General features: G+C 37.2%; 2 protein-coding genes across 2 annotated transcripts in view; one reads left to right on the top strand and one right to left on the bottom strand.

Moving 5' to 3' along the window:
* The window catches only part of FGF7 (fibroblast growth factor 7), a 68,330-nt gene extending 54,301 nt beyond the window's left edge, over positions 1-14,029 (bottom strand). Inside the window, exons 1-2 of the mRNA XM_055435671.2 lie at positions 13,753-14,029; positions 12,608-13,160 (exon numbers count right to left, since the gene is read on the bottom strand). Coding sequence (XP_055291646.1) covers positions 12,608-12,893 — 286 coding nt within the window. The 5' untranslated portion in view covers positions 12,894-13,160; positions 13,753-14,029. The remainder of the gene's footprint in view (positions 1-12,607; positions 13,161-13,752) is intronic.
* The window catches only part of FAM227B (family with sequence similarity 227 member B), a 244,952-nt gene that overhangs the window by 141,531 nt on the left and 87,722 nt on the right, over positions 1-15,699 (top strand). The window lies entirely within an intron of this gene.

Here is a 15,699-nt window from a genome sequence, read left to right as displayed (position 1 = left end):
GTGGAGGCATTACTTTGCTGACAAAGGTCCATCTAGTCAAAGCTATGGTTTTCCAGTAGTCAAATATGGATCTGAGAGTTGGACCATAAAGAAGGGTGAGTGCTGAAGAATTGATGATTTTGAACTGTGGTGTCGTAGAAGACTCTTGAGAGTCCCTTGGACTGCAAAGAGATCAAACCAGTCAGTGCTAAAGGAAATCACTCCTGAATACTCATTGGAAGAACTGATGATGAAGCTAAAGTTCCAATATTTTGGGCACCTGATACAAACAACTGACTCTGGAAAAGACCCTGAAGCTTGGAAAGACTGAAGGCAGGAGGAAAAGGGGACGACAGAGGATGAGATTGTTGGATGACATCACTGACTCAATGGACATGGGTTTGAGTGGGCTCCAGGAGTTGGTGATGGACAGGGAGGCCTGGCATACTGCAGTCCATGGGATTGCAAAGAGTCAAACACGACTGAGTGTCTGAACTGACTGACAGCTTTTTCAGGATGATTTTCATCATGCCCTGCCAATCACCCTTTCAGTGTCACCACTGCCACCTATGCCTGGTTAGATCATTGACCTGAATAAAACTTTTCTACACCTCTCTTAAAAAGATTAAGTTAAACAGGTTGTGGAAGCTAACACTTTTAAAAATTAATAATAGAGTATTAGAAAGAAGTGAGGCGTTCTTCTCTTTTATTTTAGCAAGATTTTAAATTTTGTCCACATTAAAATTTCATGAGAGCTTTCTGTTTCTCACCTATAATTAATTTTAAATATATAAATACTTGAGACAGAATTATGAGTGATTGTCAATTTGTCTCCCTTCTTCTACCCTTTACACTGAGTTATTCACCATTGGTAGATAAAAAGCAAAAAAAGATACAATATCTTTCTTCCCAGAACTGCCATTCTAGTGGCATTGTCAAATACAAACAGAAAAAAAATCATAAGGCAAGTAAAAGTGCTGTGTATGACTAGTTAGTTATATTTACAATCTCAAATAAGTCTCTTCTCCAAAGGGTATGAAAATAATTTATTAAATTTTCAGTCCTCTTTTCTGTTTATGCTAAATTTCAAATTTCTTAATAGTTTTTGGGCAGTAAAAGAAACTTATATTTTATTGATATAATTTAAATATTTTCAACTTTGCTCAAACTGTTTTTTTTGAAAAGTGAGGTCTATTGCTTTTAGGTACCTAAGATAAGAATTTTTCAATCATGTTGCAATCTTAAAACATTTTTAGATTACTGCATGGGAAATGTTTCTTGTCAGTTTCTAGGTTTCTCAAATGATAGCTCTTGGTGTGTTATTTGCTTAGTTGTGTCCGACTCTCTGCAACCCCATAGACTGTAGCCCACAAGGCCCCTCTATCCACCGGATTCTCCAGGCAAGAATACTGGAGTGTGTTGCCATTTTCTTCTCCAAAAGGAACTATAGAAAGAAAGAAAGTGAAGTCGCTTAGTCGTGCCCGACTCTTTGCGGCCCCATGGCCTGTAGCCTACCAGGCTCCTCTATCCATGGAATTTTCCAGGCAAGAATACTGGAGTGGGCTGCCATTTCCTTCTCCTAGATAGCTCTTGGACAACATTTCAAATTAGCAGAATAGTTTTAAAGTTCTCTTTACCGAGTAAGAGAACATCCAACTAGTAAAGAGCATCCAACTAGGTTTAAATCTCATTGCAAATCTCTGGATTTCAGTACAGCATTTATACCCAAAATACTACACCAATAGTCCAAAATTATATGCAGGCTCCTAACTTTGGCATGTATTTGTGGTTCAAGGTCACTCTTAAAACATTGGTTCAAGTTCATTTTATAGCCTTTCTAACAACTGGACATGGAACAACAGCATGGTTCCAAATAGGGAAAGGAGTATGTAAAGGCTATATATTGTCACCCTGCTTATTTAACTTATATGCAGAGTACATCATGAGAAATGCTGGGCTGGATGAAGCACAAGCTGGAATCAAGATTGCCAGGAGAAATACCAATAACTTCAGATATGCAGATGACACCACCCTTATGGCAGAAAGTGAAGAGGAACTAAAGAGCCTCTTGTTGAAAGTGAAAGAGGAGAGTGAAAAAGTTGGCTTAAAGCTCAACATCCAGAAAACAGAGATCATGGCATCTGGTCCCATCACTTCATGGCAAATAGAGGGGGAAAGCGATGGAAACAATGACAGACTTTATTTTGTTGGGCCTCCAAAATCACTATAGATGGTGACTTCAGCCATGAAATAAAAGATGCTTGCTCCTTGGAAGGAAAGTTATGACCAACCTAGACAACATATTTAAAAGCAGAGACATTACTTTGCCAACAAAGGTCTGTCTAGTCAAAGCTATGGTTTTTCCAGTAGTCGTGTATGGATGTGAGAGTTGGACTGTGAAGAGGGCTGATCGCTGAAGAATTGATGCTTTTGAACTGTGGTGTTGGAGAAGACTCTTGAGAGTCCCTTGGACTGCAAGGAGATCCAACCAGTCCACCCTAAAGGAAATCAGTCCTGAATATTCATTGGAAGGACTGATGCTGAAGCTGAAGCTCCAATATTTTGGCTGCCTGATGAGAAGAACTGACTCATTTGAAAAGACCCTGATGCTGGGAAAGATTGAATGTGGGAGGAGAAGGGGACAACAGAGGATGAGATGGTTGGATGACATCACCAGCTCAATGGATATGAGTTTGAGTAAACTCTGGGAGTTGGTGATGGACAAGGACGACTGGCGTGCTGCAGTCCGTGGGGTCACAAAGAGTTGGACACAACTGAGCTACTGAACTGAACTGAACAACTGAGTAGAATCTTGGTTTTAGTTCTTCACTACACCAAAGATAAATTTCCTAGCTCTGCAGTTTCCATTTAGAAATTTACATGTTTTACCCAGATCAGGGGTGAGAGTAGGGAGGATGTGGGTGGTGTGGAGGGCATGTTCTGTTGTCAAACAAGTTTGGGAAACCATATATAGTCTGCTAAAGTTCCCTTATAGCTTAGTTGGTAAAGAATCTGCCTGCAATGCAGGAGACCCTGCTTCAATTCCTGGGTCACAAAGATCCCTTGAGAAGGGAAAGTCTACCCACTCCAGTATTCTTGGACATCCCTTTTGGCCCAGCTGGTAAAGAATGCCTGCAGTGCGGGAGACCTGGGTTCGATCCCTGGGTTGGGAAGATCCCCTGGAGAAGGGAAAGGCTACCCATTCCAATATTCTGGCCTAGAGAATTCCATTAACTGTATAGTCCACGGGGTCGCAGAGTTGGACACAACTGAGGCACTTTCACTTTCAAAGTTCTGCAATTCATGCTAGTGAAGAATAGGCTCAGAGAATTTTCTCTGTGAAAAAAACTTGCTCAGCTTTATTTAACATAATATTTTCCAATGAGCTGCAGAAGCTGTGCTATAGGAAACACCATTAATTACCTTGAGGGACACTATTGTTCTAAGAAATAAAGTTTGGAATTGTTGCTGTAAGTAAAATCTGCAGGCTGAGTTGATTTTGAATTTGATGTCAAATCATTTTCTCATTTATCTACAATTACATCTGATATTCAGACAGGCAGACGAAATGGAAAATATTCCAGTAGCTTTTAATGGAATGTGATAAATATGCTATTTAAGGATGTTGAAATATGCCCCATTTCGCCTTTCTAGTATTAAACAGAAAAATAAACTCAGTTTCAGAATAGTCTGTATAAATAAGCAAAGATTATTACAGATTTATGCACAGATTTTCAAACTTATTTCAGAAACACATGCAGTAATCTATTATCATGTCAACCCTCTGTACACTATTTTATTTTTCTTTTCACCTCAGAAACCCTCCCTCTATTCTCTTACCAATCCATTGCACTCAATTTCCCTTATTCTGTAAGGGCATCAAAAAGTTAGTGAAATATTGTACATTAACTGTACTTCAATTTAAAAGAAAATAGAAAAGCTATATTTTATAAGTATTCTTTGTATTTAAGTCCTCTCTAAACTTAAAATACTTAATTCACTAATGTGTATATAAAGTCCTCTTTCCTTTTATCTCTTGCCTTTCCTCTCCTGCTCAGGGACAAAGATATTTTCTTCGTTTTTATTCTTAGGACACTAGCAAATGGCTCTATCAAGTGCTTGTGGCCACTCTATTAGTAGTGATCACATTCTTCTTCAGGGAAGTTGACTAACATTACTGAAGAATCTCTGGAGACAATTCTCCCCAGTATATATCAAACTTCTTTTATCTGAGAAGGATATTGTCTGCCTAACAGGCAAGTTTTACCAGGACATGGGCATTGAATAGTTCTCCTCTCTCCTTCCCCACCCTAAATCCTTTGTCTTTATATATTACTATATAAACACAAATAGCTGATTAACTTTAATAATGTTTTCCTTGTTAGTAAACTTGGTATGGCTTCTCTACCTAAGTCAGAATCAGGTATCTCAAATAAAGATATGAATCTTGGTCAAAAAACTGTCAAATGTTCAATGAGTCTTTGATGTGGTTTTCAGAACCATGAGAAAGGCAGATAATTTTTATTTTCCAACATATTTTGCTTGTAGAAAGATTGGATATGAACTAGGAGGACATTATCCTAAGTGAAATAGGCTAGATACAGAAAAACAAATACTATAACACAACTTTCAGGAAAAATCTAAAATATTAGCCACCTCTCATAGAAGCAGAGAAGAATAGTGGTTTCTAGAGACTAGAGGGTGGAGAAAACAAGGAGATATTAGTCAAAGGATACTAAGTTTCAGTTATGCAAGATGAATAAATCCAAGAGACATACTCTACACTGTAGTGTCTATAGTTCACAATATTGTAGGTATACTTAAATATTTGCTCAGAGGATAGATAGATCCAACCAGGCCATCCTAAAGGAAATCAGTCTTGAATATTCATTGGAAGGGCTGATCCTGAAGCTGAAACTCCAGTACTTCGGCCACCTGATGTGAAGAACTGACTCAGTGGAAAAGACCCTGATGCTGGGAAAGATTGAAGGCAGGAGAATAAGAGGACAACAGAGGATGAGATGGTTGGATGACATCGCCGACTCAATGGACATGCTGCTGCTGCTGCTGCTGCGTCACTTCAGTCGTGTCCGACTCTGTGTGACCCCATAGACGGAAGCCCACCAGGGTCCCCCGTCCCTGGGATTCTCCAGACAAGAACACTGGAGTGGGTTGCCATTTCCTTCTCCAATGTGTGAAAGTGAAAAGTGAAAGTGAAGTCGCTCAGTCGTGTCCAACCCTTAGCGACCCCACGGGCTGCAACCTACCAGGCTCCTCCATCCATGGGATTTTCTAGGCAAGAGTACTGGAGTGGCTTGTCATTGCCTTCTCCAATGGACATGAGTCTTCAATGGACATGAGTCTGAGTAAACTCTAGGAGTTGGTGATGGAGGCCTGGTGTGCTTTAGTCCATGGGGTCACAAACAGTCAGAAATGACTCAGCGACTGAACTGAACTGAAGAGGATAGATCTTATGTTAAGTACTTTTATTACTACTTCTATTAATAATAATAAAAAGATCAGGAGAAAACTTTTGGAAGTGATAGATATGTTTATGGCATAGATTATGATGATATATACTTACCTCTGAATTCATCAAGTTGTATATTAAATAATTACAACTTTTTGCATGTTAATCATACTTCAGAACATTTTTTTAAAGCTTGAATATAGTTTAGAAAAAGTCGGAATTCATATGGAAGCCCATTTCATTTAATGTTGTTTTTCTCCATATTACTTGAGTGAGTGAGTGAGTGAGTGAAGTCGCTCAATTGTGTCCAACTCTGCGACCCTGTGGACTGTAACCCACCAGGCTCCTCCGTCCATGGGATTCTCCAGGCAAGAATACTGGAGTGGGTTGCCATTTCCTTCTCCAGGGGATCTTCCCGACCTAGGGATCGAACCCAGATCTCCCGCATTGGAGGTAGACGCTTTAACCTCTGAGCCACTAGGGAAGCCCCATATTACTTAGGTATGTATATGCAATTCCTGCCTCCTCTATGTGCCATATGTGAAATTAAAACATAGAAAGGTATTGTATTCCAGTAGTAATGTAAAAGAAGTTACTGTGCTGCTTTGATGCAGTGGAAGAAAGCTAGGATCTTTAGAAAAGAAAGGAAAGAAAGCTTTGCTTTAATCCCTAACTCAACAAACAGAACAAACTTTTAGGTTCGTAGCCTTTCACTAATCTGGATAAACCCTCTAGGCTTGTAGTTTCTTTCCTATTGGATTTTCTAGACTGGAGCTTGTCTCTTTATTCATTTTTTTAGACTGGAGCTTGTCTCTTTAAATCACTGCTTTTGTAGGGTGGCCATAGGAGGTGAAACCCTAATTTGGGTGCATCGGTTCATAATCATAAATGGCTAATTTAAGTGCCTTATAAGCTGGCCTTGATGCCTGTACTCCAGGTACCCTGCTTGAAGCACTACTTGAAAGTGTCAGAAGGGAATCATACCTGCCTGTTATTGTGAAATTGTGGCACGGGACCTATTTTTTCCCAGCAATGAACTCGTTCATCAAAGATGCCTTCTTAAATAGTAGCTAGAAAACTGTCATCACATGGATTTCCAAGCCAGGTCACCAAATGTTGGAGCCACTAAGATTTGTCAAAAATGTTGAATGGACCCAGAAGAACTTCCCTGATGCATATTCCAGAGATTCATTCCTGATGGGCCCATTTCAAAATCCTCCAGGGCAAAGGTGAACTCTGGAGCCCTCTAAGGGTTCCAAAACATTCCCAGGACACCTGGGGGATCCTGCTGAATTAGAAACCTTTGCTCCTTAAGTAGTGGTTTTCAACCTTAGCTGCAGATTAGAATCACTAGAGAGCTTTACACAAACACCGATGCCTGGGTTCTTCATGCCTCCACAAGATTCTCCTTTAACTGGGTGGTGGTTTCCCCAGTAATCTAATGTGATCCCCATAGTTTTGTAGCCATGTCAGGATTATCTGGAGAACTTCTGAAATTTCTGATGCCCAGGCTGCGCCCCAAATAAATTTAATGAGAATTTTTGTGGATGGAACCTGGTATCAGTATTTTTTAAAGTTTCCCAGCTGATTACAATATTTAGTCAAGGCTGAGAAATAGAAAAATCTAGAAAAGAAATCCCTTCCATATAGATCTAAAAGGTGGCATCTTACATCCTCTTCACTTCACCTAGGTCTCTGAAAGCTCTAAAACTATAGGCTGAAGAGTTGTGATTCAACTGAGTCACAAGGTAAAATGCATGATCAGATACTCTGGATTGATAAATGAAAGTAATGATCAGTTCAGATAAGAGTTCAATAAAATAAATAAGAAATGCACCTGTGGCAATCAGCTGTTATTAGCATTTATTAAACACCAGGCACTGGTATTAGCCTAAAAACAGAGGAAGACCATAAAATGGAAAATTATTCTTAATATTAGAGTTTTCAAAGAATAGCTAATGTTTCCAAATCAAGCTATTTCCAAATAGCTGTTATTTCCAAATCTTCCATAATTTAAACCTTGGGAACTTACTTAAGGAAATGCAGGTCACCAGTTCTATAGGATTCCATTTTGTCAGTAATTCTACAGTTTTGGCTCAATTCCATAGATATATTTGTCATTGTCTATTTTTTTTAAATGAGGTTGTTGTGATTTTTTTATTTCTTTCTTTGACAGTGTGAGTTATTTTTCTTTTAGATAACCTACTAAAAACTCTTTGAAGCCTAAGCAAGTTTACCATCTTTATACTTAGAGGAGAAATGTATATTTTGGCAACCCACTCCAGTGTTCTTGCCTGGAGAATCCCAGGGATGGGGGAGCCTGGTGGGCTTCGGTCTATGGGGTCACACAGAGTCGGACACGACTGAAGTGACTTAGCAGCAGCAGCAGCAGCAGCAGAGATTCTTGTTGAGCAGGAACTTATCCAAAGAATTGTTGACAATTAAATCGCTGAAGATTTTGTGGTCAAAGTCAAATCCAGCAACAGTGTGTTTATTTTCTTTTTGCCAATTGTTAGGCCATATCCCATCACAGTCTAACAATCCAAAAGAGAATATTGCCAAATCATTGGCCAGTTTTCAGAATGGCTAATAACCCTTTTCTTACTATGGAACTTTCAATGCTTAATTGTAACAAGTGAGGCATACTTTTTCTTGAATCAATGGCTTATGGCTATTAAGAATTCCCTCTCTAAAGAAATGGGACGAGAAAAACTTTTTTAGTAATTGAATATCAAAAGCAAGAAAATCATTCCGAAGGACTGAGTTCACACCAGTCTTTCAGGGCAGTTGTCATTTGCCTAGTATACTGCTGCTGTCTCTCACTTGGCACCTCAACTCCCAGCTTAAACAGTAGTTATTTGTGTCAGGTGTGGAGTGATTGCCTCTGTCTGCTGATGGGCTGCCTGGGCCAATTATCTAAATTCACCCTCTGGCCTTGGCCCCAAGTGGAAAGCTCTGACTACATCAGTGGAAGCACTGACCATCCGTTGCCAGTCCCTTTGTGATGTTATTAATGCTCTCCTTCTGCAGAGAATGTGAATTCTTATTTCATTTTGGAGGGGCATTTTGTACTTTTACTATTATTATTATTAATTCAGGTTAGGTTCTAGTTTCATCTCTTAGAAGCCTACTAAAAAGCTAAATGTGGTGCCACCAGAGAAGAAGTTGAGAGGAGAGGCTTTCTTGCCTCCTGGGTAAGAATAGTGTGCTATCTCAGGACCAGTTCTCCAGTGATAACGTCTCTCTCTTCCAGAGTCAGAAATGCAATTTAGCATCTCTTGGCCTCTTATAAATTCCTATTTTTACATAGCCAGGTCTTGCTTATACAGTTACTGATACAAGTCTTGTTTCTGTTGGGTTCCTTGGTGCATTTTTTCTGCCATTTACTCAATCTTATTTAGATATAAAATATTTCACAAGACAGCACTGTAATTAAGCCTGAAGTGAGACTCTTACAACCCAGGGTAGCTTAAATGATTTTCTTAATTCCCTAAAGATGTGAGGGACTTCCCAGGTGGCTCAGTGGTAAAGAATTGGCTGGCCAACGCAGAAGACATGGATTCTATCCCTGAATCAGGAAGATCCCCTGGAGAAGGTAATGGCAACCCACTCCAGTGTTCTTGCCTGGGAACCCCTATGGACAGAGGAGCCTGGCGGGCTACACTCCATGGGGTCGCAAAAGAGTTGGACACAACTGAGTGACTGAACAGCAACAAAGATGGGAGCCATGAGCCGTCACATCCACTCCCTATCACTCCCCTTCTCTTCCGCCAAGCCTCCATTCACCTGCCCCAGCCGAACACTTCTGGAGGCAGAATCATAAACCCAGAGTTTTCACCTCACCTACCTACTCCAATCCATTATCTCAGCAACATCTTATAAATTCCTATGAAGGAGCAGTGCTTCTGCTGGTGAAGCAAGCAGTCCTTCAAGATCCATTAATATCGTCAGGTCATTTTCCCTTTCATTCAAAGCAAAGCCATGAAAACGGACTAGGGACTTATGGTAACCCAGAGAACCACTGTTCATGTAGATGATGTCCAACTTTTCATGCAAAATTTTATCATCTAAGACATTTAAATGTATCCCATCTTAAAAGGCCTCCAAAGAAGAATGTTCAACAACGTATGAACGAAGTTAAGACATCAGAACACATGAAATTCAAAGTTTAATTTTGATCTTTTCCACTTTCGTACTTGGTATTTCAACCTAGTAGATAATCCAGTTACCTTTTACTTTCTCATTTTAATGAAATAGGAAGGAAACAGCTTTTGTTCATTTATTCATTAATTCAGTTAAGGATTGAGAGATATAAACAATAAGTTTTGTAATTTCAGTTTTTTGTTTTGTTTGATTTTTAAACAAATTTTTCTGAGCAGTTTCTTTGTACCGGGATACAAAGCTTCAATTTCACTGAGGGCAATTTGCATTTTTTGTATGAGGCATTCAATTTTAAAATTAGTAAGGAAATAAATATTAGAATTCTCTTATATATTATTATATAATAAGAAAATGAGTATCATAATTCTCTTCTATGTTATTCTCTGTATATTTTTCAATGGAGCACCTTAGGATTTTCTGTAGACAACAGTGAGTTAGCCTCTATGGAGAAATCTGATAGACTTATTCTTCAGTAAGATAGCAGCAAAACTTGACAACAATTTGGAGCTTATTGAAAGGATCCAGATGTAAGCTTCCCTTTCTAGGAGAATTTACCTGGATGTATATACTATATATAGTATATACTATCAAGAAAGTATATACAGTCTATGAAAAAGCTTATAGAAATAAGATTATTTACATAATATATATTCTTTCTTTTAGTACATTGGTATTGTGACATTCTAACTTAAAATGATATAGGATGACTTTCTTTCTTTCCTTCTTTCTTCACTGAGAAAGTAACCTCACTTTCTTTGTTCCTTTATTTTTTACTATAGAATTAGTGTTAGAAGAGAAATTATGTACCATATTGGCTTTATGGCTTCTCAAGGTCAGTGCTAAATTGTGTTTCAAGCTATGGAAAACTTTAGCACTTTGTGTATGTTTTAAAATACCTGAGTTTCACAGTTTCAAGAAATTTTAATGCAAAATAAGACATATATCTGAATGCATTCTTAATGCAGGTATTCCAATTTTAGATATTCTAATTGATCCCAAATAATTATGAATACTGTTCACTTTCACTGAATTTTGCATCTAATTTTTCACTTTTTCATTACTTGGTAAAAGCAGTCAAAAGGAATTAGCATATGGAAGAATTCTCCAGTGTTTAGGTTCAGTAACTTTACTGCTACAATTTGAAATTAGTTCTGACAGCTCAACTTATCATTAAGATGATATTCACTTTCATCTCATTCAATATGTATGGTAATTATATGAGAATTTAGATTGTTTATGTTATTTATTCTAAAGTTTAGAATAAAATAGACTGTAAGAACTAAAATGTATATTGGATCATCTGTACATATCCCACATCTTACAGATTAAAAAATGAGAATTGGAAAAAGTAAGGAGTTGTACCAGAGTCAGTCATAGGCAGGGATTGGATCTATCTGTCATAACTTCCACCTGGGCTCTATTTTCTCCACCAAGTTCGGTTATCCATTATAAATCTCAATAACTTTTAAATGGGCTTCCCTCGTGGCTCAGATGGTAAAGAATCCTCTTGCAATGCAGGAGACCTGGGTTTGACCCCTGGGTTGGGAAGATCCCCTGGAGAAAGGAATGGCTATCCACTCCAGTATCTTTCCTGGAGAATTTCATGGACAGAGGATCCTGGCAGGCCACAGTCCATGGGATAATTTATTGATATGAGCCAGATTCTATTGCTCACATAGAAATAGCTATCCACAAAACTTTCCTCCAAATAGTTATTTCCTTAGCTAAACTTCAGTATAATCAGAACAATATTCTAGAACTAACATGATAACTTTATTAATAGAGGTAATAATAACCATACTGTTAGCAATCTATTAAAATGGCCTTAACATTCTATATCAATTATAGTTTAAATAGTAGTTTCTCTCATTTTCATATTGGAAACATAATTCCCCATATCCCCATATTGGTTTATTATTAATAGCTTAGAAGCCTAAAAGACATTTATTAAATAAGCAGCAAAGTTTTAAATATTCACTTGTAAGCCTGGCACTATGCTAAACAAATGTCTACAGTATCACCCCCATGCATTCTTTTTCAATGAAAATTTAACATATGTAACATTATAAAATGATATAACATTGTTCAAGTGCTAGTAATGCAAACAAAATTTCTTTTCACTCAGGGATTTTAAATTCTTAGTGTACATGTTCAGGTATATATTTTACTCCATAAAATTTAATACTTTTGAAATTGGTTATTAATCATAACTGCTAAATGATAAATCCAAACCTGATACATCAACATAAAAAGAATAACTAATTATTGAAGAAAATATAATTATCTACATTTAAATCATGAAATTAATGTCTCTTCCAACTCACTTTTATTTCCTCCTTCACATTTGTATTTCCCTTAAGGTAACGTAGAACTTTTATGGCATAGAATATGAAGATAAAAAAAATGTTAGGAGGAGCCTGTTTTTGTGCCTAGGTAAATAATTAAGCAATCAAACACAAGTTCCTATGACATGAACAGATGAGGACACCACAGATTCCTCTCTGTTTTATAGTTGTATACAATTGCACAAGTCAATTTAGCACAGTTCAGTATTTGACACCATGGAAATATTTTTTCAAGAGAAATCAAATTATTTTTTTAAAAAATTCTGTATTTCCTCAAACTAATGATAATGCATTTTTGGTGAGCATTCACTGAGTATTCTAGGAGAGTTCCTAGTGAAGACAAATCACATTTCGGTATAAATAATAATATTTATGTTTTGCTTAACATATGAGCATTTGAGCTTAGGACATGGAGAATATATTTTCAAATTGGCTTGGCTTATCAGCTCCAACTGTAATATTATTATGTTTGCCCTACTGCAAGAGATATTTTTGGGAACATAGTTTATGCTAACTAAGAGCCAATAGAAAATTACATTTAATTTTTTTCCAAAAAAAAGGGAAATTGAGAAAGCATGTCACTTGAAAATTGATCTTTTCACAGATTGTTAAGGCTCATAAGCTTTTCTATAAATAAGAAAACATTACTTACTGTAATTATTCTTCATCTCTTGAGTCCCTTTGACTTTGCCTCGTTTATCAATCCTCAGATACCACTGTGTTCGACAGAAGAGTCTTCTCACTCTTATATCTCCTCCTTCCATGTAATCATAACTTCTTGTATGTCGCTCAGGGCTGGAACAGTTCACATTTGTAGCCATTTGCTCTGGAGTCATGTCATTGCAAGCTAAAGATATAGTGCCCACTAGACAGATAATGTGGAAGCATGATCTGTAGAGCAAACTTGGCAGGATCCATGTAAGTATCCATTTGCGCATTATAGTATAGTGCTCCGGGTGTTCATGAATAACATAATGAAAATTAAATCTTGAGTTGATTGTTGCTCCTAGGTCATTGACCTCTTCCTATCTGTGAACTGTAGATTGGTTTAAGGAAGAGCAGTCGCACTCTCCAAATTGTTAGCCTTATCCTTTGAGTTCCTGAGAGCAGTATAGGAGTCCTCCTTAAATAACTCTGCTGGTATATCCTTATAAAAGCAGGTTGTAATAAGCTCAGTTGCTGAGATACTGTTTGCTACTTGACTTCTGTTTGCAATAAGAGGTTAAGAATGGAGAGGGAAGAGAGAGAGGAAGATGAAAAGTGATTGTATAAATTTCAGTGGGCAAATACTATTACAACATACTGTGTAATTCTTACTGTGAAGGTACATTTAAAACAGTTTTCACAGAGGATGTCAGGGTCCTTACCACTCTATTTGTAGACTTATAAAAGTTCTATATTAGTAGAGATTAATCTGAACATGATTGTACCATTCATTCCAGTCCCTATTTGATAAGAAACATCCGGCAATTTAGAGCTGTTGATTTAACTTCAGTTCTAAATTTACTATTAACAAAATATAAATGCTTTTTCCTAGATGTCTTTATTCTTTTACGGTTGTGGTTTGACAGTTATTTTCTTCTGAACTGCCCACAGTTCTCAAGTTAAATGTCAGAATTGCTCTGGAGAATTTCAACCTTATCTTTATGTAAGTTCTATAACGTAATTACTGTAGATAATCACACGGCTCAAAAGTCTGGTAACTTTACTTTTCCCCTCAGTACTAAAACCAGAGAAATAGATAAACTACTAACAAACATTTAGCATTGTTTTTAAAGACAAGTAACAGTCACTTACTTGTTCTGTTGATAACAGCTGGATACACAAGAATTCCATGTCTGTTGTCTGCCCTGTGCAACTTGAGCCTCTCTACTGTAGCTACAAACTATTTCTCAGCTGAGAAATTCTCCAGCGGAATCATAATTGTTTCCATAAATCAACAGCAGGCAAGAGGATTTTCTCTGTGTGTGTGAGCGCGTGTGAGCTTGTGTGTGTGTGTGTGGAGCCTTTTATTCAGAGCTTTTCGATAAATACCTTTGCTGACCTCATTGGAAGCAATTAAAACTTAACCAGTAAGCTGTTAGTTGCATACAACAGCGAGAATAAAAGAGGCTTGTATAGTATTCATTCAGTGGTCATGAGAGGGAGCTATGAACATGGTTTATGCTCAGATCTACAAATGGGTACCTACTTTGTAGAAACATATCTCTGATTCTGAAGCAGTTAGAAGGGGAAACAGAATTTTTTAGGTGTCTCATAGAAGTTGAAATAAGTTGAAAAATATTGCCTTGACCATATATGTAAAGGGATCTTTTAACAGGAAATCTTTTACATAGATTTATGAAGCATACTGGAGAAGGAAATGGCAACCCACTCCAGTGTTCTTGCCTGGAGAATCCCAGGGATGGGGGAGCCTGGTGGGCTACTGTCTATGGGGTCGCACAGAGTCGGTCATGACTGATGTGACTTGGCAGCAGCAGCAGCAGCATGAAGTATACATTGCTACTATTATTCCTTTGTGTTCAGAATGTTAGAATAAAACTCCTAATATGTATTAAGTCACACCTTAGTGTCTTCAAGAAGTATATAGCTGAGTTAAAGGTATATCTCTTCATATAGAGATATTTCAGCATTGCTTACAACTTTATGTCTTATGTTCCTAGAATGAAAATAAGAATAACAATATTCTTACTTGAGTTGAGTCACTAATTACCAGTATGACCTTGGACAAGTCACCTGACGTTGCTGAATCTCAGCTACTACACTTGTAAAATTAGTGTAGATGATTCTATGGTGCCTTGTAGTTTTAAAATTCTGTGACTTGTTACTTACCCTACTAAGATCAGGAAGAGGATACATACTTTTTAAATTATTATTCTTAAAAATTAAAAATAAGAAAAATTTATATGGTTTTATATTGGTTATCAATGGTTGACTCTTGTCATCAGTAAGAACATTGATGCAATAAATATATGTTCATTTAAGGATGGAATTTTAAGAGGTATAGCTCATGTAAAAAAGAGAATGCTATTTTACTTTCCACCATGAGTTATTCTCCCCTTTTTAAGCATGTGTATATTAGTTTCCTGTTCTAGTATGTATTTATTAGTATACTAGAGTTTCATTACGTATTTGTTGCAAAATAATTGCATTGTTAATCTAAATCAATATTTAGGAATACATATTAGCATTCTATTTCCCATGTTAATGCTCTCAGCTCACACACACACACACACACACATATTAACATTCTATTTCCCATGTTAATGCTCTCAGCACACACACACACATTAACATTCTATTTCCCATGTTAATACTCTCGACACACACACACACACACAGACACACACACACACACACAGACACACACACACACACACACACACACACTGCACTTGAAATGCACTACTTTACCACCAGGTGGTGCACGTAGACCAAATAGGAAAAGAAAATCAAGTATTTAATATATTCAATTGTATAATAAATTATATTATAAGTTCCCTTTTTATCTATGCTTTGGGGGAACAGAATCAAGAGCACAGCATAGTTTAAATTTACTCAATTACTCTTTAGTCACCAAATATGACTTTTCTAAGTTTATTAGAGCAGAAGGGGATGACCCTTCTATAATTGCCTCTGTTGAAAGCTAGATGACTACAAAATATTCCATCATGTATTTCTCTAAAAGGAGGAAGAGAGAAAAAAGAAAATATGATGCTACTGTGTTATAAATCATATCTCCAT

This window comes from Moschus berezovskii, chromosome 9, assembly GCF_049115385.1.
Source record: "Moschus berezovskii isolate FMDL1 chromosome 9, NW_MosBer_1.0, whole genome shotgun sequence".
Taxonomy (NCBI): domain Eukaryota; kingdom Metazoa; phylum Chordata; class Mammalia; order Artiodactyla; family Moschidae; genus Moschus; species Moschus berezovskii.
Note: the sequence above shows the minus strand (reverse complement) of the source record. Positions and strands in the feature narration are given on the sequence as shown.